Here is a 22908-nt window from a genome sequence, read left to right as displayed (position 1 = left end):
ATCGCAGAGGAAAGTCATCAAGAGATATCCTGATAATAGCTAAACTTTGAAGGTAGAAGATTTAAAAGTGCTAGCGAATGGTAGGAGACGCATATGCCTATCAATACCTTTCAAGGCATAGGGTAAAATATTGACTGGACTGGACTGGACTATTTTTAGACCATTTTTTGGACTATTTTTTGGACCATTTTTTGGACCATGTTTTGAACCATTTTACAAGGGGGGAGACGCACGTTTAGTACTCAGAGAGGATGGGTGCAGTCTACAAGTACTGAGAGAGGGGTGAGGGCAGAGTGTTATTACTTAGGGAGGGGTGGTAGGCGGTTGTAATTGTAAACATTACTGGTTAAAGGAGCTTTTACTTGATCGTAATAATTATCTTAATCAGTTTTTCGACTGACTTATTCTACATCAACATTTTTGCGCTGGACCGCGGCGTTTCTTTAATTTTTTAGTCATGCGAAAGCGAAACTGCCACGTAGACTCTGGACTTTATTTCTTATTGAAAATATCGCGTTTACGATACTCCACCGGTTGAGTTACCAGTCTGGCATAGGTTATGCGTGTGCCTTTTGAGTCGTCTTGTGCACCATCACTTTTCCTTTGTGTATACAATGTGTAATTCCTTTGTGTATACAGTGTGTATATGCCAGACTGGTAACTCAACAGTGGAGGATCGTAAACGCGATATTTTCAATAAGAATTAAAGTCCAGTTTTTACGTGGCAGTTTCGCTTTCGTATGACTAACAAATTAAAGAAACGCCGCGGCCCAGCGCAAAAATGTTGATGCAAGAGAAGTCAGTCGAAAAACCGATTGAAATAATTATTACGATCGAGTAAAAGCTCCATTAACCACCACCTACCACCCCTCCCTGAGTAATAACACTCTGCCCCCACCCCTCCCTCAGCACTTGTAGACTGCACCCACCCCTCCCTGAGTACTAAAGGTGTGCCTCCCCCCTTAAAAATGGTCCAAAAAATGGTCCAAAAAATGGTCCAAAAAATGGTCCAATAAAATGGTCCAAAAAAAATGGTCCAAAAAAATGGTCCAAAAAAAATCGTTCAAAAAAATGGTCCAAAAAATAGTCCAGTCCAGTCAATGTTTTATCCTATGCCACCTTTCAACCGTCGACTGCCTTTTGCTTTCGGGCTTTCCGGCGGGTTGTCTCACGCAAGGGAGAGGTTTCCATGGATCAAGTGACTCTTTTCATTGTAGTAGTAACTATGTAACACAACACAATAAACGCAAAAATGGGCCTTTTCGCTCCATAAAAGAGTCTCAAACACTATCACTTAAAATGCATAAAACATTTGTACCGTTGGAGCGCGTTTGAGCGCGTTTGCTCAGAACTGTTGAAGAAAGATCAAAGTGGCCATACAAATCTTTGAAAGACTTCAATCTACGATGTACAACGAATTTGACCTTCTCGAAAACCGGTCTCAATGATAAAACCCCATACATGACACAGGGCATGACACAACAGAGTATGTATGATGCACGATCCTCGCAGTAGATAGCGCTATTTAAGCAATAGCGAAAATCAGACCTGAAAAAAATCAGGCCTGTACGGGATTCGAACCACTGACCTCTGCGATACTAGTGCAGCGCTCTACCAATTGAGCTAACAAGCCAACTGGGAGCAGGCCATTAAGTTGATTCGTAATAAACCCGTGAAAGTGATAAATCAGATACAATGAAATATATGAAGTTCATATATTTCATTGTATCTGACAACAGAGTATGTCATGTATGGGGAATGTATTGTCCACGAACACGTGGACAAATAAGCATTCTCCATTTTCACATTACCCAAAATACCTTGCGCCTTGGGGGGTAACTTTGGAGCCCTAGTTACAAGCAAAATGACGTAAGGTAATTTGTCTTGAATTTGTTTTAATTTTTGAATAAGAAGTGTTCCTTTCGTGTTTGCCAGAGCCTGTTCGTTTGTCACATGTATCGGAAAAAATGGAAAGCGTGAGGTTTTTCGAGGGGCCAGAAAAACTCCTGGAAATCTGGTGGACACCGATTTTGGAACCTGACAGTGGGTTATCTGGCGATTTGAGAACTATTTCAAGGTGAGAAAACCCAGCTTTATCGTTTTGTGCTATACATGTCTTGTTAGACATAAAACGACTGATCTACCAACTGCCACATACAAGCAGTACATTGTTAGAATGGGAAATAACTGGGGAATATTAGGAGGATTCAGTGCTCACAGCAAAAAGTAAAAGGAAGGTATCTGAAAATACATGTCATCAAAAATCCTAGAGGCGAACGATATTGAGAAGTTAAGAGAACTATTTCACAATGGAGGATGACTCTTAAAACCCTCTATTTTCATGTAAATTGATCCTCTTGGCTTAGCTTTTGAGAGAAGGTTTAATAATTTTTTTATCTTGTTGTTGAGGGTAGAAAAGTGCTGTAACAATGGACGTCATGCCTCCCAGCTACTCCCTTAACAGTATTTATTTCAAAGCAGACAGATGCTCTTAATTTAACATACTGTATCTCTGTGTGGGCAGGCTGTCGGACATCTTTTTTTTGTCAGATAAGATGAGATAGGTATTAGACCAGTATAATTTATTCATCCATTAACAAACGATCAACACTTCATCAAAGTCCTCCAAATGAACATTGGCAGCCATCATCATATAGTTACAGCCATCATCATATAGTTACAGCCATCATCATATAGTTACAGCCATCATCATATACCGGTAGTTACAGTAATATTAATCCTTAAAACATTCGTTGAGTATATCACCACACTGCCACAATACAGATGTAAGACTTCTTTTTATTGAGAAAGACAAAGCATCAGACGAGACATACAAAATAATTCGAACTTGATGCTGGTAGGCCTAATAAAGAAAGTGGAAGACTATCCTGAGTTAAGTCTCGATTATTATGTCGGCACCTTCAAGAAGTAATTCAATCAAATTCACAAAATCATCGATGGTAAAGCTTTGAGAAAGAGAGTTCTCTTGTTATGAACAAAAATGACTCTAGCCTTTTATTATCATTTACATCAGTTTTAATCTTGATAATTCATCTCCTTTTAGTTTCCTTAGTCTTGCATATATTACCCTTAACACCAGATAACTTCCGAAGGTGATTGTCAGACAGCTTTTTTTTCTACCCTAGCCAGTAAAAATTTTACTACTGGCTAGCATTTCATTAGTTGAGGTCACCAAATTGGTGACTGGAAAAGAGTTGAGCTTTAGAGCCCTGACTGGAGACTCTTTTAATCCCTGAATGAGGCACACCTCAAGGGAATGAGTGTTAATTTCTCACTACAGTATATATGCATTATTAACCAAGCATGAGGTCAAGATGGCTGGATATTGACCAAGTTCTTTTTTTCTCATTTTTATGGACTGAGATGAAGTCAAGGTCCATAAAAGTACAAAAAAAGGAGGCTAATATTCAGCCATCTTGACTGAACAAGCTTAGTTAGTAAAGGATTTATTATATTTCAAAATATTTCACTTAATTAAGAATCACTTGTTTACATCGAGAGGCTGGAAAGAAAGCCAACCGTGTTTGTAGCACAACAAACTTGCAAGTGTCATTTCTGATTTCTTTATTTTGACTATCTTCTGCCGCTTTTTGTGTTTCCATCACCGAGATTGTCCAAGGATTATGAACACAGTTCTAATTATATTTTTTTTCATGCATGAGATCAATGCAAGCAATCCTGAGTGGGCCATCATGCCTGCTTGGGCAGCCAATCAGAACACAGGATTCCCTTCATATTGCACAGGGGTGCTGTGAGCAGTGTAATAGCAATACGTTGTTCAGCAAACAGCTGGTGGGAATAAACAAGCATATCAGCTAGAGGGTGTAATTTTGATACAACACCAAATTCTCTTTAATATTTTTAACCCATTGACACTTACATGTAACACGTGCCAACGAAAAGTCAAAATTTCGGAGAAACCAAGAAGGCAAACATAATGCGCAGTAAATTTTTAAAAATCAGCTTTTCCGAAAAACAAGCTCCAGTGAAAGAGGACTTATTAAAGAACTTATTTCCGGCGAAAAAAGCGATATGTGCCTATTACTTTTTAACTCAAAAATCAAGATGAAAGATAAAAATCGCTAAATATTTTCGCATGCGTGAAAATTGGCATGTGGATCATAATTCAAAATGGAATATGCAAATTTTTCCGTGAGTGAAGAGATCTCAAGTTCTATGGAATCTATCAAAAGGAAGCAAGACTAAAATGGCCAAGAAATATTTCGGGACGTCAGATTTTTTCAAAACAGTATTTCATTTGCTGTTGTAAGCGAAAAACGTACGAATTTCTTACGTGTACAAAGCCCACGCGGTAAAATTCATCATGCTTAGATCGTTGTTTACTTGCCTTCATGGCCAGAAATTGCGCCGCGTTATCTTGAAAATTCTGAAAAAACTTTGATTTGAGGCAAAATTTTCCATTAAACTATACTTTGTGAACACATTGTTACTCGAACATAATATATACCGGGCCATCGAATCGTCAAATTGTCGCCAGGCCCTGCTTGAAGTCCGAAAGTTTTGTTTTCACTTTACGTCCATCTCCTTAGAGAATCGTAGTGGCGTTGACTTGAGAGCTTATTCTGTCACTTTCAAGACCTGGATATCCATTATTTTCCAAGCAGAGTATTCTATAGCATTTTTACTCTACATTCTGAATTCCACAAGGTCTAACTCGATCGCAAATGAACGAAAAATCCGACCTGAAAATTCTGAGGGTCGGCCGCGTGGACGCCATATTTTCAAGTTTGATCATTTAGTGAAGACGCATAGAGTAATGCCCCTCTAGTACCCCCTAAAGTCGAAAAAATATAGGCGCAAACAACGGATTCTGATTGGCTTATCGATCTCCAAACTATAGAGGAAGTTTGGGGACAAACTCCACTTAGTAGGGGAGGTAGGGGGGAAAGCGTTCTCGCGCGAGGTTCGGGCGGTTCAGGGGCCCGTTTCTCGAAAGTCCCGGTAACTCTTGGTGGCTCGTACCAGTTTCCTCGCGCGGGGAACAGGTCACTCTTGCGTGACGCGCGCGGGAGAAACGTGCGAAAGAAGCGCGAGATCAAAAGATGAAAATTCAAAACAAAGATGGCGGCGCGAGGAATTTTTTGCTACTCTTGTGAGAAGTTTACCTAAGAGCTTGTATTTGATGTGTTGAGCGGCTACTGTGAATGCAGGAGATAGAAATTAAGATAACGAAGACGAGTTTCGGAGAAGTAAAGGTTGCTTCACTTCACATTTAAAAGAATATTCAACCGATATGAAATCTTGCGACGGCGAAACAAGAAGAACTCAAGTGAAGGATAATCTACCTGAAGTGGAAGAAGACTTTGAAACTTCAAGGAAAATAATATGATATAGCCAGAAGTAAGGTGTAAGATTTTTAAGATGAGCTCGGGAGGCTGCCTTTGACGGCTGTTTAATGATTTTCTTAGCAGTAAACGTCTGTAAACATCAGATCGTAGGTGCTCGCGCGAGCACACGCAATTGTCCGCGGTAGCTAAAACAGATCATAAGCAAATGTCGATCTTATAGAATCCAGATTTTTAAATGCACGAGAACGCGCGTGGAAATTGCTAAACTCACGAAAGCTATTGCATGAAAACAAGTCCGGTGACCCCTTATTTTTATTGTTCCAATATGATAATAATGTCAAAAGGAATCATCAGAAAAAAAACTAGAAAATTCTACGCAAGGAAATTTGGGATGTGTGAAAATTGCCCTTTTTGTAGATTTTCTGAAATTCCGCTCCGTAGAATTTTTTAAAAATCTCTGTGCATTTTTCTTTTCAAGTGCCAAAAGCAATCACTGAAAAAAATCAGGGGGTCACCAGGTTAGTTTTCGAATTATTTAAGCCACAAGCTAAAAAATGCGTCTGAATGAGCCTATGAAAGCGTTGTCATGGAAACTGCTAGTACCGAAATGACACTTATTTTTGGATAACCAATGACTATGTAATTCAACCCCGTAAAAGTGTTCAACTGGCCTTGGTCAGTCTTTCTGTTGTATTCTTTCAAAGTTACAAACCATCAAAAAGATGAAAACTGGTACGAGCCACCTTAACGGGCCCGTAAAGCTGTTCTGTTTTCATTCAAGATGTGGATTTAAAACGTTTTGAAAATGATACAACAAAACTATTAGCTAAAGAAACAAAAAGGACTGGTTTGGGTTCCCGAACTTGCTTTCTTATCCTTTAAAATTTTGACTTTAAAATATGGCTTCGGGTCCTTTATTTTACCGGGACTTTCTAGAAACGGGCCTCAGGTGTCAATGTGTTAACACATAAATTAGAAGATTAGGAGAATTTCTAAATGATTTTTGGTGCTAGGTTCATGTAGCAACTCGAATTTACTTTATTATCTACTGTTCAGCAGTTGCAAAAGAATTTGTGTTGATTTGGAACTACAAGTTGGCAAGCAAATTATATGTGCATTTATTTTGTGGCATTGAACATGTTGTATTTATCTACTGTCCAGGGAGCTTTAACTTTGTTATATGGTTGAGTGACAGAAAACACTCCAATCTGAAATTTATTACTTACCTCCAGCTGTGATTTTTATCTTTTGAAAGGAAGGAATGGTCAAAGCTTCTGTCAATGGTAAACTGCATTATCCTTAGTGAAAAAAAGAATGATGACATGATAGCATTCCTCCTCAGGTTAGTCTTCTTCTAAAGGTTCAGTAGAGTAACACTTTCCTGCCTAACTACCACGGCTAAATGAAATAAATGGATCAGTAGAGTAACACTTTCCTGCCTAACTACCACGGCTAAATGAAATAAATGGATCAGTAGAGTAACACTTTCCTGCCTAACTACCACGGCTAAATGAAATAAATGGTTCAGTAGAGTAACACTTTCCTGCCTAACTACCATGGCTAAATGAAATAAATGGATCAGTAGAGTAACACTTTCCTGCCTAACTACCACAGCTAAATTAAATTAATTGATTCAGTAGAGTAACACTTTCCTGCCTAACTACCACGGCTAAATGAAATAAATGGTTCAGTAGAGTAACACTTTCCTTCCTAACTACCACAACTAAATGAAATAAATGGTTCAGGAGAGTAACACTTTCCTGCCTAACTACCATGGCTAAATGAAATAAATGGTTCAGTAGAGTAACACTTTCCTGCCTATCTACCACGGCTAAATGAAATAAATGGATCAGTAGAGTAACACTTTCCTGCCTAACTACCACGGCTAAATGAAATAAATGGATCAGTAGAGTAACACTTTCCTGCCTAACTACCACGGCTAAATGAAATAAATGGATCAGTAGAGTAACACTTTCCTGCCTAACTACCACGGCTAAATGAAATAAATGGTTCAGTAGAGTAACACTTTCCTGCCTAACTACCACAGCTAAATTAAATTAATTGATTCAGTAGAGTAACACTTTCCTGCCTAACTACCACGGCTAAATGAAATAAATGGTTCAGTAGAGTAACACTTTCCTTCCTAACTACCACAACTAAATGAAATAAATGGTTCAGGAGAGTAACACTTTCCTGCCTAACTACCATGGCTAAATGAAATAAATGGTTCAGTAGAGTAACACTTTCCTGCCTATCTACCACGGCTAAATGAAATAAATGGATCAGTAGAGTAACACTTTCCTGCCTAACTACCACGGCTAAATGAAATAAATGGATCAGTAGAGTAACACTTTCCTGCCTAACTACCACGGCTAAATGAAATAAATGGATCAGTAGAGTAACACTTTCCTGCCTAACTACCACGGCTAAATGAAATAAATGGTTCAGTAGAGTAACACTTTCCTGCCTAACTACCACAGCTAAATTAAATAAATCATATGTTACAGTAGGGATGAACAGCAAGTAAAGAAATGATCCTCACAAGCGAGCTGCAATTAAAGAATTAGCAGAAAGGTAATTGCAGATTAGGAGAGGTGCGGTGGCCTCATGGTTAGTGTACTTGACTGCAGATTGAGTGGTTCAGGTTTCAGCCTTGGCCAGGGACGTTGTGTTTTAAGGAAAGACACTTTACTATCACAGTTTCTGTCTTCACCCAGGTGTTAATACTGGCAAATTTAATCCTAGTGGGTAACCCATCAATGCCATCATATCATCCAGGGAGAGGGGCGGGCTAGAAACTGAAACTGGTGTTTAGCACCAGCCTGAAGGGCCACTTGGCTTGCAAACAGACTTTACCACAAGTTTTTTACTGCAGCTTGCCTGCAAGGATGGTTTCTTTACTTGGGTTCCATCTGCAGGTCAATAAATGATTTCTCTAAATTATTTGTGATAAAATTCCTGCTCAAAATACACCAAATGACATTATAAAAATTTTCCTTTTAGTGAGAGCAGCATGTTTGTGTCCAAAGAACGTCTTATCCTAAAGACTTGTGGCCAAACAACACTCTTGAATTGTATCAAACCACTGATAGAACTTGCAAAGAATGAGTGTGGGTTTACTGAAGTGCAGGTAAGAACAAACTTTTTAAACCAGGTCTTACACATTTTACAAAGGAACTGCACAGGAGAAATATTTTTGCTGTGTCAGTGGTAAAGGGAAATGCACCAGGCTAATTTTACAGTGAAACGAACTCAACCAGGGCCACGCAACGTTTTTTAGCCAATTACAAGACAAGTACGGAACAAAAGAGTGGGAGTTCGTTCACCAGCGGTCAAATTAAACTGCTCGTTTGACTGGAGTCAATGTTAAGACATGCGAAAGCTTCTAGTTTTTTTACGGTGAAATAAATATGTTGTTTATTTCGTTTACGGTAAAAGCGAATGTAGCCACGAGAGTTATTATTATTTTTTTTTTTCTTATCAGTTCTGTCGTTCGTCTTTGTTAATTGTAATTAGTGTAAATAGTTCTCGTCCCGATAGATCGGTTCTGTATTTATTAGTTTGTATTTTTTCGTGCTGTCAAAATGTAAATTAAGTTTGTCAGCGTTGTTTCGTGTAATCGCCTTTGAGTATTGTGTAGCCTTGTTTAGTCTATTGTTTTAGCCTTTTATCCGCTATATAACATCGTAGTTGTGATTTTCATTCAGTCGTTGTTATTCCGGAGTGCCGTACAGATCTTGTAAGTAGTTACGCTTTCGTTTGTATTTTCCTGTAGTTTCTCGTATTCCTTTCGTTGTATTTTAGTTTCGTTGGGTTTAAGTTTGCATTGTTAATTCTGTATTTTTTCTGTGTGTTATGTACAAGTGAATCGTTGAGATTAAAAAAGGTACGTATTTCAAACTGTAACAGAGTGTCAGTTACATGCATTCAAAGATCTGAAGTGGATGACATGTTGTCCGGAATTGAAGGTCAGAGAAGACGCCGAGCTCACTCAGAAGAAGCCCTCGAAAGCGTGCGAAAGAAGAATTCGAGGTCAGGGTGTTTATCCAGAGTAACGATGTTGTACCGTGCTACGGAAGTTCTGCTGAGTGATCCAAAAAATCTCGATGAAGTTAAACAGAAGTTACTGGAGATTGATGAAGCTTTTTCTCGCTTCGAACAGGTGCACTACGAGTACATCTCAACTTTGGATGGAGATATGGAAGTGTGGGGAAGCGAAGCGCGTTATTTCAAGGAACATTTCCGTCGAAAAATGGATTTCGTTTCGGGAATAGAGCGATGGATCCAGGACGTGGGATTAAAGGCCGGAGCACATGAGGAAAATGAGATGCCAGTTGAAGACTGTGTAAGTACCGCTAATTCTTCGCAAAGTTCGCATTCATCTAGACTATCTATCAGACAGCTTAAAGCGAATCAGGCAATAGCGCAACTGAAGTTGTACCAGCTGAAGAAAAGGCAAGAATTACTACGTCAGGAAGAAGAAACGAAGCTAGAGTTAGAGCTTTTAGATGTGCAGTTTGAAATTAGGAAAACTGAACTTCAAATAAAGTTTCTTCAGGATGACGAGCTAGTTGATTTAGCCAAGTTACCGAACGTTTTTGAAGATCTGAAGCCGTTTAGTGAAGGAGTTAATGTAGGAGCTGCACATGCGCCTGATCAGGAATATTCTAATTCTCGTGTTGAACGCAACGTTGGCTCTCAAGACCTTCCGTTGCGGCTGAAATCTAATGCGCAGGAGTATAAGAGTTGGTCAGCTGGACCTACTGCCGCCTTTGCACATCCAGAGGCGACAGGTTCTGTTTTGCGTGGAGGAGTTATGGATAGTGTGGCTTTAGCTATGAAGCAAGGATTTGCGTTGCCTAAAAAGAAATTGACAGTGTTTGATGGTGATCCTCTCGAATACTGGAACTTTATCAAATCATTTGAAACCAGTATCATGAATAATGCAGCCAGTGAAAGCGAGAAACTCATGTACCTTCTTCAGTACACTTCTGGAGCAGCAAACGATACCATCAAATGTTGCTTAGTAATGGATCCATCCCTTGGATATCAAAGAGCAAGAGAACTGCTTCAAGAACGTTTTGGTCACCCCTTCACAATTGCCTCAAAGTATGTAACCAGGTTAACAGAAGGACCCCCTCTGAAACCAGGGGATCGCGCGGGATTGCTTGCCTTTGCAGACAAATTGAAGGACTGTGAACATACGTTAGAATCCATTGGATATCTAGATGAAATAAACAGTGCAGACAACCTAAGAAGAATTGTTCAGAGATTACCATATCATCTCCGCACCAAGTTTGTTGAAGTTGCAGACCAAATCCAGCAAACTGGCCAAAGAACGAACATCAGTCACATGGCTGAATTTGTTAAAGTCAAAGCCAGAGTAGCAAATAACCCCGTGTTCGGTTGTGTGGTGGACATCGTGCGCGACAGATCGGAAAATGAAAGGCGAAAACCTAAGTCGAGGAGTGCTACATTAACTGGAGAACGCGTCAGCACATTTAACACTCAAGAGACCAAATCCGGTGGCAGACAGAGTCTACCCCCTTTTTGCAAGCCAGCTTCTTTCATGAAGTGCCCATCGTGCAGTGGTGATCATTCGTTAGCGAGGTGCAGGTGTTTCAAGGACAAGAGCTTCGAAGAGCGCCTGGAGATAATGAAGAAAGCTCAGCTCTGTTTCAATTGCTTTAAATATGGCCACATAGGAGTTGGATGTTTAGCAAAGGGTGCTTGTGAAGTCCCAGGATGTAAGAGGAGACATCACACCTTACTTCATCCACCATCTCCACCACCAGCAGTGGAAGGTAGCGACAGAGTGGCTGATAAAGGAACTCAAGCTGAAGGCGGTGCCCCGTTTCAAAGTGGACAGACTAATAGTACCTCAGCTGGAGAAGGAAAGGTGTGCCTGAGAGTAGTTCCTGTAAAGGTTCGAAGTCATGATGACGCCAACAAGACCATAGGAACCTATGCCCTTCTAGACGGTGGATCAGACATCTCCTTGTGTGACAAGAAGTTAGCCGTGGATCTTGGAGTGCATGGACGCCAGAAAACGTTTTATTTGACAACTCAAGAGAAAGAGGATAGCCCAAGAGTTGGTCACGAATTAAGCCTAGTTGTTGAGCCACTTGATGGAAGTGACAGAGTTGACGTTGTTAGACTGTGGACAGTTGATAAATTGAATGCTTCAGGCCGCAGTATTCCATCAGAACAAGATCTAAAGCAGTGGCCTCACCTTAGAGACATCAAGCTGCCAAGTACTAGTGAGAAGGAAGTTCGATTGATTATAGGCACCAACGTCCCTGATGCCTTTTGGGTGTTGGAGGAGAGACGTGGTAACAAGGGAGAGCCATACGCCATACGCACGCCACTTGGCTGGACACTCATGGGCCCTATGCATAAGAACGTTGGCGGAGAATGCCATCTTAACGTTAATTTTGTTGGATCAGCGGAGCCCGTGGGAGAAAAGAATGATTGTCTTATGCACCAGCTAGAAAGGTTCTGGGAAGTGGAGAATTATGGAGTTGTTCCCCAATCCAAGCTTGGCATGTCAGTGGAAGACAAGAGAGCCCTTGAAGTTATGGAACAATCTGTGAAACTTGAGCATGGTCATTACCAAATTGCGCTTCCTTGGAGAAACTACCCACCAGTCTTGCCTTATAATCGCTGCATGGCAGAAAAGAGGCTACTGGTGCTTAAAGGCAGGTTCATGCAAGATGGTGAGCTTCTGAAAAATTACAAGACCACCATGGAACAGTATCTTACCAAAGGTCACACTTCACGAGTGCCACTTAATGAGATTCATGTAAAGAACAAGCCGATTTGGTATCTACCCCACCACCCAGTGCTGAACAAACCTGGAAAGACTCGAGTGGTTTTTGATTGCGCTGCCAAACATAAAGGAACGTCTCTAAACGATCAGCTCCTTACTGGACCAGATTTGACAAATTCTATCGTTGGTGTGCTAATGAGATTTCGGGAAGAACAAGTCGCATTGTCTGCTGATATTGAATGTATGTTCCATCAGGTCAGAGTAGTGCCAGGTGACCGAGATGCATTCAGATTCCTCTGGTGGCCAGATGGAGATCTGACCCAAGAACCAGTTGATCATCGTATGGAGGTCCATTTGTTTGGCGCGACCTCGTCTCCAAGTTGTTCTAGCTTCGCGCTAAGAAAGACAGCAGAAGACAACAAAGGTGAATTCTCGGAAGAGATAGTTAAGACTGTCAGAAGGAATTTCTATGTTGATGACTGCCTAAAATCGGTAAAGTCAGCTGAAAATGCTATCGAAGTTGTGTATCAGCTCCGAGAAATGCTCTCCAAAGGCGGATTTCGACTCACAAAGTGGTCGTGCAACAGTTTGGAAGTTCTGAGTACAGTCCCTCAATCTGAGAGAGATCAACCGGTACTAGACCTTGACCTAGACAAAGACAAGCTACCGATGCAACGCACGTTGGGGCTCCACTGGGACATGGAGAGCGACAAGTTCCTATTTAAGGTTGCTCTTAAAGACAGACCGAACACCCGTCGCGGTATATTTTCCCTGTCAAGTTCCGTTTATGATCCACTTGGTTTTGTTGCGCCAATCATCCTCCTGGCTAAGAAACTGTTACAAGAGCTCTGTAAGCAGAAACTTGGATGGGATGATCCAATCAGCACTAATGATGGTGAAAGGTGGGAGAAGTGGAAGGCTCAGTTGGTCGGTCTCTCTCGGATAACAGTAGACAGATGCGTTAAGCCAACCTGCTTTGGAGACTTGAAGATGGCTGAGTTACACAACTTCGCCGACGCGTCGCAAATCGCATATGGAGCAGTCTCCTATCTCAAATTGGAGGATGTCGAGGAAAGAATCCATTGTGCGTTTCTCATGGGGAAGTCTCGCCTTGCTCACTTGAGACCTATGACTGTGCCAAGGTTGGAACTGTCGGCTGCAGTCTTAGCCATTCAGTTAGATCAGACCGTAAGAGAAGAGCTGGATATTCCGATTAGCCAATCGACATTTTGGTCGGACTCCACCTGCGTGTTGCAGTACATCAGAAATCAGTCAAAGCATTTCCATACGTTTGTTGCAAATCAGCTGTCAGTTATACATGAAAATTCAGCGCCTCATCAGTGGAGATATGTTAGCTCCGAAGACAACCCGGCAGACGAAGTATCCAGAGGTCTTACGGTGGAAGAAATGAGTACAAGCAGTAAATGGCTGAGTGGTCCCGAGTTTCTGAAGAAAAAAGAAGAGTTCTGGCCGTGTGATCCTACAATTCACCGATCAGGACCTTCAGATGATGATCCAGAAATCAAGCGTGAAACTCATTCTCACAGCCAGTCGTTGACTCGTCATCGAAGCGAAGTTCTCTCCAGGTTGATAGAGTATTACTCATCTTGGGACAGATTACGAAGAGCTGTGGCCTGGCTATTGAGGTTCAGAACGTGGCTCATCGAAAGAAACAGTAGCAGATCCATTAACTCCACACCTGAAAGCAGTTTGAAAGAGGGATCCCAGTTCCTGTCCGTGGAAGAATTACAGAACGCAGAACAGGAAGTTATCAAGCATGTATAAAGGCTTTCATTTCCGGAAGTCATTAAAGCCATACAGACAATCAGTTCATCGAAACCTTCACGTGGAGTTACCTCCGAGTTAAAGAATCTTAAGATACCAGCTCACATGCGCAAACTTCATCCATTGTTGGACGACACTGGAATTCTAAGAGTTGGAGGAAGACTGGAAAATGCCTTAATCAACTATGACGCAAAACATCCAATTATTCTGCCGTATCGTCATCAGGTAACGGATATGATCATTTCTCAGCACCACAAAAAGGTTGGCCACCTCGGTCAAGAATACGTACTGTCCAGCTTACGACAATTCTATTGGATAATCAAGGGGCGTTCAGCTGTGCGTCGAGTGCTTAGTGGCTGTTTCCAGTGTAAGAAACTTGGTGCAGTTCGTGGAGAGCAGTTGATGGCCGACCTACCAAGGGAAAGACTAATGTCAGGAGATCCACCGTTCACATACGTAGGCGTGGATTACTTTGGTCCCTTTTATGTGCGGCAAGGTCGCTCGAACGTGAAACGTTTCGGGTGTTTGTTTACTTGCCTGGTCGTCAGAGCCGTTCATATAGAGGTCGTGAACTCGCTTGACACTGATTCATTCGTTAATGCGTTATGAAGATTCATTAATTTACGAGGATGTCCAGTTACCGTTTACAGTGACAATGGGACGAACTTCCAAGCAGGGGAAAGAGAGTTACGTGAGTCATTGAATGATTTAAATCAAGAATCAATCCACAGGTTTCTTCGTCAGCAGAATATTAGATGGAAATTCAATCCCCCTACAGCCTCACACATGGGTGGGGCCTGGGAGCGTACGATCAGATCTGTGCGCAAGATCCTGAGAGCACTGCTAGGACAACAACTCGTCTCTGAAGAAATGCTCCGAACCTTGATGAGTGAAGTTGAAGGGATCTTAAATGGCAGACCTTTGACTCCAGTCAGTAGTGACCTGAAGGACCTGGAGCCTCTTACGCCAAACCATCTGCTCCTGTTAAGAGCCAACCCAAATTTACCTCCTGGAGTCTTCAACAAAGAAGAAATGTACAGCAAGCGACGCTGGCGTCAAGTCCAGTACATGGCCAATTTGTTTTGGAAGCACTGGTTGAAGGAGTATTTGCCAACCCTCCAAGAGAGAGCAAAATGGACCAAACCTCGCCGTTGCTTAGCGAACGGAGACCTGGTACTAATTGCAGATGACAACATTCATCGAGGAAGATGGCCGTTAGGCCGAGTAACCGAAGTTTTCACGGGAAAAGACGGGAAAGTCCGCTCAGCCAAGGTGCAAACAGCTACCACAATTCTTACAAGACCAGTGACTAAACTGTGTTTCTTAGAGGGAGAAAACAAAGCTTAAAAAGAGAAACTGAACCTGTTGTTAAGAAGAATGCAATGGAATTGAAAATCCATACTGTAAAAGGATAAACTTACTCTCGCGTCGGACAATAGTTACGTTAAGTAATGAACTGTGGACTTTAGTGGTTCATTAGGGGGGCTATGTAGCCACGAGAGTTATTATTATTTTTTTTTTCTTATCAGTTCTGTCGTTCGTCTTTGTTAATTGTAATTAGTGTAAATAGTTCTCGTCTCGATAGATCGGTTCTGTATTTATTAGTTTGTATTTTTTCGTGCTGTCAAAATGTAAATTAAGTTTGTCAGCGTTGTTTCGTGTAATCGCCTTTGAGTATTGTGTAGCCTTGTTTAGTCTATTGTTTTAGCCTTTTATCCGCTATATAACATCGTAGTTGTGATTTTCATTCAGTCGTTGTTATTCCGGAGTGCCGTACAGATCTTGTAAGTAGTTACGCTTTCGTTTGTATTTTCCTGTAGTTTCTCGTATTCCTTTCGTTGTATTTTAGTTTCGTTGGGTTTAAGTTCGCATTGTTAATTCTGTATTTTTTCTGTGTGTTATGTACAAGTGAATCGTCGAGATTAAAAAAGGTACGTATTTCAAACTGTAACGGAGTGTCAGTTACAGCGAATAAATATTTACCTACTAGTGGCCGGTAATTTTGAAAACTGAGCAGCCTCAACGTACGTGTAATAATGCTGGGTAAACCAATGAAATTTATTTTTCGAAACACGGTCTGGAATGTCGGAGACAAGAACTTGTATAATTTACTGAGCATTGCTGCCAGGAATTTTGAAGACTGAACGAACTCAACGTAAATTTACCAAATTACGGCTGAGTAAACTTTCATAACAAAAATTTCTCGAAATAGGGTATGGAGTTTTGAAGAAGAAAGCTTGTATAACCTACCGAATTTTGGGGCCGGGAAGTTTGAAGACTGAAAGGACTCAGACTTAAAGAAATTTACTAAATTACGAACGAGTTAACTTATAAAATATATATTTCGAAACACGGTCTGGAATGTCGAGGATGAAAGCTTATATAATTTACGGAATAATGCGGCTGGGAATATTGAAGACCAAACGGACTCAATACAAATGTATTTGCGGAATTGACACGGCCTGAGATTTTGAAGACGAAACGGTTTTACCTCAAATCAGTAAATGTTTGAAATACTTCCCGACTTTCAAACTACAACGCAAAGGGAATCAACCACCGGTAATACATGCAAAAACTACATTTGAAATTTTCTTTGTCCTAGTGATTGGTTACTAAAATTCCCGGTAAAATTGTAGATACGGCCGTTTTTCAATGGTATTTTAAAAATTTACTTGTGTTGAGCCGGTTTCGCCTTGAGGTTTAGCCGGCCGTAATTTGATATATTTACATTGATTGAGCCCATTTCGTGTTCAAAATTCGCGGCCCCAATATTCTGTAAATTACATAAGCTCTTGCCTTCGGCATTCCAGGCCGTGTTTCGGAAAATGTATTATATAAAGTGAGTCGGCCGCAATTTGGTAAATTTATCTTTAGTCAGTTTAGTCTTTGAAATTACCGGCCGCCATTCGGTAAATATTTATTCACCTTTACCGTAATAGAAATGAAAAAATATTATATTTTTTTGCTTTAAAAAAACTATAAGCTTTCGCATACCTTCACATCTGATCTAGTCAAATGAACAGTGAAATTTGACCCTTATAGTGATTGATCCGCTGATGAATGAACTTCAATTTTTTTGTTCTAAACTCGTCTTGTGATTGGCTAAAAAACGTTGGGTGGCCCCGGTTGAGTTCGTGTCACTGTAAGTGCAATGGACTCTGGGTCAAAAGATCTGAGGGCCCAGACATTTTTCTTCTATTTAGATATCAGTACCAATACTGTGATATCAATGAGTTAAAGGGTAAGTCTCATGATTTGATTGACAAAATATAGGGTTGTCTTGAACTCTTAATTAAAGGCTATGCAGTTATGTTGAAGTTATACTCTATAGAAACATCAGTACAACAGTTGAAAAATTAAAACCAAATTAAGGCCATACCAAGTTGAAACTCATAGTCACCTGTACCACTTAGACTGGTACAGGTGCTCATAGCCCAATCTCAAACCCAGAATCTGTTCGGCTTCTTGTCAGTGGTTGGTCACTGGCATGAGACAAAGTGGGGTCAGGTCACGTGCAGCATCAAAACCACCGGTTTTTTTTTACTAGTATTGATATTTTCTGATCTGACCTTGGTATTGCCAGTATTGAATATTTGGTATCAGTATCAGCCCATCCTTACTGGTGGGGTCATCATGTTTTGTTCTTAGCCAACACTCTTTACACTTGCAGTAGCTCTCTCCACTGTGGAGTATATTTGAGTACTTCTGAATTGTTGGGGAGACATGACTAAATGCACAGACTAGCTTCATTCCTGGGGGGGAGAAACAATATTTGAAAGTTACACCATCCTTTGCAAACTGGGATTAGCTGCAGGAGGCTGAGCTCTCTGGTTTTTAAAATGACCTTCTATACCTTACTGTTATAAGGTTCTAGATTGACTGTATGTATTAACCTGGCAACCTTACTTAACTCTGCCATAGTTGTAATAATTAACATGTATGGAGCATTTGAATCGAAATTACAATAAACTATCTCTTTGATCTTACAATTTTAATCCCTATGTAGGATTTCTTTTACTCGCGCATGAACTACCAAGAACCTAACCTTCAACCTACTCCTCATCAAACATTTCAGCAGGAGGTCAGTATTTTTTAAACAATCATTTCTAATCCTCCACTCTGAAGGATACAGGACTCAGCAATAGACCAGGCTAGCTTTTCTGTGGGCTTTGCTTCACACTATTTCAGTCATCAGTCTAAATCCTGCCTTCAACGCTTTACACCTTACCATCAGTATGCATAGTCTCCCTACTATTTTCTTTACATTTCCTAAGGTGTTTACAAGGAGAATTTGTTAAACAATCAGAGCTTCTTTGGTTGGCAAGAGACCCTGTGAAATGTCTTAGAAGATCTCAAAGTTACATTGCAACCATCTATTAGAAAAAGAGAATGTTTGTTAGTATCTTTCAATTGTTTCATATAGAAAATGAGATCAAAATCACGCTCATAATTTTTAGTGATTATATTTGCACCAAATAGTTTTTAGCTCATATTTTTTATTAAGTTGGTTTACTTAGTAGTTTATTTACCATTCTCATTACCTGCCTGATCTTACTCTCTTTTTTCCTTGGGAAAAGACCTAACTAAAAAGCACAGCAAAACTTATTTGGCTTGCAGTTCCAGGCTATTAAATGTGCAATTTCAATTTCCAATAAAAAGACTAAAGAGAAGAAGCTTTTAGTTCTACACCACACTAGTCTCCCTCGCAGCCGTTTTTTTCGGATGGGGAGCGTTGCATGACATCCGAAAAAATGGCTGCGAAGGAGACTATACACTACACATGATAACCAGCATGAAGAAGAGTGTTTTACCACCCATCTCTAACATTTTGAAAATCTTTTCCTTATTAATTTTGTTAGGTTGAGTGCTTGGATCAGTTGTTTTCTGGTAAGAGACCATTAGAAGTAATCTTTCATGTAACTTCTATCAATCCTATTAACAAAATATTAAATTCAAATTAATTCCATTGAACATAATTTTCAATAAAACTGGTTATTTTAAAACAGCTATCAACCAGTCTTGAGTTAGGTATTGCTTACAAGTAAGAACTATAAACTGCTTTCATCTTTAAGATACCAATAATGTATGAGTTTATTGACAATGAATTAAGGCAATTTGTTTGCAGTCTTCATTTAGTAAAATTATCACTATTCTTACTTTATATATATAGTTTTTAGATCAGATACCATAGTGATAAAATTAGGGCCAGCACTGCCATGGGCCACTTTGTTTCAGTGGAAACTTTTTCTGTGTTATCTCTATTCATGCCGTTATCATGATGTTCTAATTTTAGATGGTGCAGGATATGCTCTTGGGCGATTGAATGGTCCTGACACATGGTAAGTAGGTGTCAAGATAACAATTTACCCAATTCAAGAACTTCTTCAGCTAGGGAGCTCTAAAAAATTATGTCTGTGTGTTCAAGTAAAGCAGGTTTTCAACCTAGAAAAAAAAGAAATGAGATGTTGGAAATCTGAAAAGTTGTGTAATTTCACAATTTCACTTCCTGGCAAAGAAAATCATTGCGTTCTACGATGGCCACCATGTTTTAGAAAGTATCTGGAAATGTTTTCTTTTTGAATGTGTATGTGAGGTGGGGAGGGAGGGGGGAATTGGAAAGCAAGATTCTGGTGTCTCTAATTAGTGGTTTCTCTCAAAATAATTTGAAACAACAAACTCCTGAATTGTAAAGTGTACAAATCACAACACCAGTCAAGAGCTCTATAAACTTGAAAGTGTACAGATGTTGATCCCAATTTATCTGCTCTACAAATACTGGTTGACCTATGTCCTTTGCACCTTTCACAGTGACTGTATTTGAGACAATACCTAATTGATTCTTCTTCTTTTGCAGGTACTTATACACCTTGCACAACATTCTTCCTGGAGTAACCCAGCCTGACCAAACAATGGAGATATCTAAACAAAAATGATTTGTTTGTTTTCCTGTCTGGTTTTCTTCTTTTTTATCGTCTTTTTTTTTTTGTGTGTGTGTGTGTCAAACTTTCTTACTTGCAGTCGTAAATACCAATTGTTATGAAAATTATGAAGCATCTATTGAATCCTTAGCCTGCAAACATTTTGATGCTTGATCTTGACCAAGAGGCAATGAACAAATTTTACAAGTCAAGTTATTCTGATCCTGATGAAGTGACCAGGGTAAGAGCTGATTTTATACTAAAACGCACCAGTTTTCAAGTCATCTCTATTTAGTTACAGTATAATTTACTCTTAGTACCAGTATTTGATGTGAGTACTGGTATTCAAAGACCAATGTGGCTTATGGCTTCCCTCCAGTTATCCAAGTAGACATCTATAATACATTGTTAGTCAGTGAGGATGATTCAACCCTCCAGTCAATGTTAATTTGCTTACACTTTTCCTCCTACAGCTAGGTGGTTGGATGTGTTACACTTTCAAGCTCCCTCCTTGAGAAATCCCATCAAATTATATATTTCCTTCATAAAATGTTGGTGTGTTGAAACCCATTGTAATTGATAAGGAGTCTTCTGACCTTAAAAAGAATATTCTAGTTCCTTTGGTAGGGAACATAGAATCATCCTCATAATTGTGTCTTCCAAAACCTCTTCTGTTTGTCCTGCTGATTTTTTCTAGGTCACAGGCATAAGTGAATTTCTTCCTGAAGCCTTGATTGATGCTGCTTTGTTTGATCCTTGTGGATATTCAGCTAATGGCCTCTTGGATGTGAGTTAATTACAAAAATTACTGTAGCCAATCCTATTAGCATCAAAGGATACCTCTGTCTGTACTTTGAAAAACTGTACACACAGTTCACATTTCCCCTCAGGCAGAATTTTCATGGATAGGTCCTGAGGTAGAAACCTGGATTTACTGGTAGTCCTTTAACTTGAAACATGCTGAGTGGTTACCTCAAACTGAACTGGTCTTTACTTTTCCTTCAACAGAACAGCTACTTTAACATTCATGTTACCCCACAGAAGGAATGTTCCTATGCCAGTTTTGAAACCAATGTTAAAGTGGTTAGTCAGTAGGCACAAAGTCACAATTCAGAGTGTTATTTACAAGTGTTAGGTCATTCCAACGGGACTTACATCAGACAAGTCAGTTTTGGTCGATAAGAAATGGTTGTAAATGTAGCTCATTCTTAACTTCTTGTCCTTTTTCCTCCTCATGATTCATCTGCTTGACCCTGGATTAAACAATGCATGTAATGAGATACAATGAAATATATGAAGTTCATTTGCGGTATTAGATACATATGATGTACGATCCTTGCAGTAGATAGCGCTATTTAAGCAATAGCGAAAATCAGACCTGAAAAAAATCAGGCCTATACGGGATTCGAACCACTGACCTCTGCGATACTAGTGCAGCGCTCTACCAACTGAGCTAACAAGCCAACCGGGAGCAGGCCGTTAAGTTGATTCGTAATAAACCCATAAAAGTGATAAATGAGATACAATGAAATATATGAAGTTCAATAGCGCTATCTACTGCGAGGATCGTACATCATAAATACATGTAATAATAGTATACACATTAATAATGCCTTAAAGACTTTGCTTGAAGAAGGATTAAGGAGACACTCAGCCCTTAAACTCCAATGAGTGATAAAGATCTTTTTCACTTCTTACAGTACCAGAGAGTGTATTTTCCCAGAACATAAATATGAGATTAGACAAATTCAGCAGCTAGAGAGAGTTGTCTCAAGTTGATAAGCACCAAATTTTATGGATCAGTGAAGTGTGAAGAAACTTAAAAGGAGAATTTTCATTCAGATCTTAGGGGAAAGGGTTAGGAAATAATAATAATATCTGACAAACCTCTCACTGACTTCCTACGCAAAACACCATATAAAGTTTTGAAGACAAACATTCCGTAACATTAGGCCTGCAGGTTTTATTACTTAGTGGTATGTGGTAAATTCTTGGTGATACAGATTAGTTCCTAACCAATTTTACTCACACCAATGTTCAGAGGCCTTTCGAAAACAGTAACAAGAATTTAATCAAATTTTAACTGAAATGATAAAGCATTTCATCACAGAGTTCTTCATACCTAAAAAATGACTTCCTTCCTCTCTTTCATAGTCATGCTACAAGGAGCTGATATCCAAAGTTCTTAAAGCTTTTAAGCCTGGACGATTCCTCATGACTTTGTTTGCTAACGAGGTCAGTACTAACATAGGTCAAGTCTGTACTTTAGCTTATTGCCCCATTCAGCCAAAGCTCACCCTGGTTTCCATAGCATCAAGGGACTAAGATGATGACCTGCCTGGGTCTTGAACTTGTGACCTTTGACCCAGATTCTAGCATACAAAACATTAGATCACTGCATCTTGCACCAGTACTATCATTCTGCTGTCATATTGCTTGGACCCCTAGAGCGTGAAGATTATTTTTGTAGTATTAGAATTCTCTCCCCAACATTAATAACTGATTTGTACACAGGGTGCACCTTGTGGTTTTTCATACAAGACTTTTCGAGAAGGATCTATACCTGGATATCAACTGGATGATCTTCAATTGTCACAAATGAAGATGTACAACCTGACGTATGGCCATTACAGGAGAATCGAAGATAAGCTTCAACAACCTTAACAAGTTTTAACAACCAAGAGGCATACATTGTGCACATTTGCTTTGGAAATTTTACAACCAGTGGTACACTAAGGCTAATTAATGTACACTCGTGTACAGGTACGGTTTTTCGGTGAAGAAATGTGGTATAAGAAGGGGGAGAATAAAAATCAACTAGAGAAAATTCTCTATGCGTGACTGAATGAAATATAACCTAGCAGTCAAATAATTCTCTATTCTTCATGGCCTAAGGGACAGAATCTACATGTGATTTAAGTTGTAACATTTGGTAATGTCTGGTGGCAAGTAATAGCCAAACTCTATTTAAACTTGATGGCTAATCAGTGTCTTGGCTGTTGCTTTATAATGTGAAAAAGAACCTAAGGTGAATGTTAAGCTGTAATAAAGTATCTTGTGCATCTCAATGGCTGCTTCTTGATATGTATCTGTTTATTTTCATCAT

General features: G+C 39.8%; 2 protein-coding genes across 5 annotated transcripts; both read left to right on the top strand.

Moving 5' to 3' along the window:
* The first annotated feature begins 1840 nt into the window (after positions 1-1840).
* On the top strand, positions 1841-22870 carry LOC111328571 (S-adenosylmethionine decarboxylase proenzyme). 4 transcript variants are annotated; one of them, XR_015990291.1, is made up of 12 exons: positions 1841-2077; positions 6586-6672; positions 8334-8460; positions 17891-17965; positions 18744-18771; positions 19178-19223; positions 19739-19801; positions 19965-20043; positions 20500-20589; positions 20811-20966; positions 21957-22037; positions 22317-22376. XR_015990291.1 is itself a non-coding variant. In XM_088729355.1 (12 exons), exons 1-12 carry the CDS (start codon positions 1968-1970, stop codon positions 22464-22466), a joined length of 1011 nt encoding a protein of 336 aa, XP_088585481.1. In that variant the 5' UTR covers positions 1847-1967; the 3' UTR covers positions 22467-22870. The 4 variants fall into 4 exon arrangements, 3 of the variants coding, with proteins under 3 accessions (XP_088585483.1, XP_088585481.1, XP_088585484.1); XM_088729355.1 differs by having other exon boundaries at positions 1847-2077; positions 20811-20885; positions 22317-22870; XM_088729358.1 differs by lacking the exon at positions 1841-2077 and adding an exon at positions 5364-5382 and having other exon boundaries at positions 20811-20885; positions 22317-22870.
* LOC148725886 (uncharacterized) lies at positions 8467-15835 on the top strand. The gene has a single exon (XM_088729351.1). It carries the CDS (start codon positions 9280-9282, stop codon positions 13882-13884), a length of 4605 nt encoding a protein of 1534 aa, XP_088585477.1. The 5' UTR covers positions 8467-9279; the 3' UTR covers positions 13885-15835.
* Positions 22871-22908: the final 38 nt, after the last annotated feature.

The sequence above is a fragment of the Stylophora pistillata genome, chromosome 8, assembly GCF_964205215.1.
Source record: "Stylophora pistillata chromosome 8, jaStyPist1.2, whole genome shotgun sequence".
In the NCBI taxonomy this organism is placed as follows: domain Eukaryota; kingdom Metazoa; phylum Cnidaria; class Anthozoa; order Scleractinia; family Pocilloporidae; genus Stylophora; species Stylophora pistillata.
This window is presented reverse-complemented; position numbering and strand designations above follow the sequence as displayed.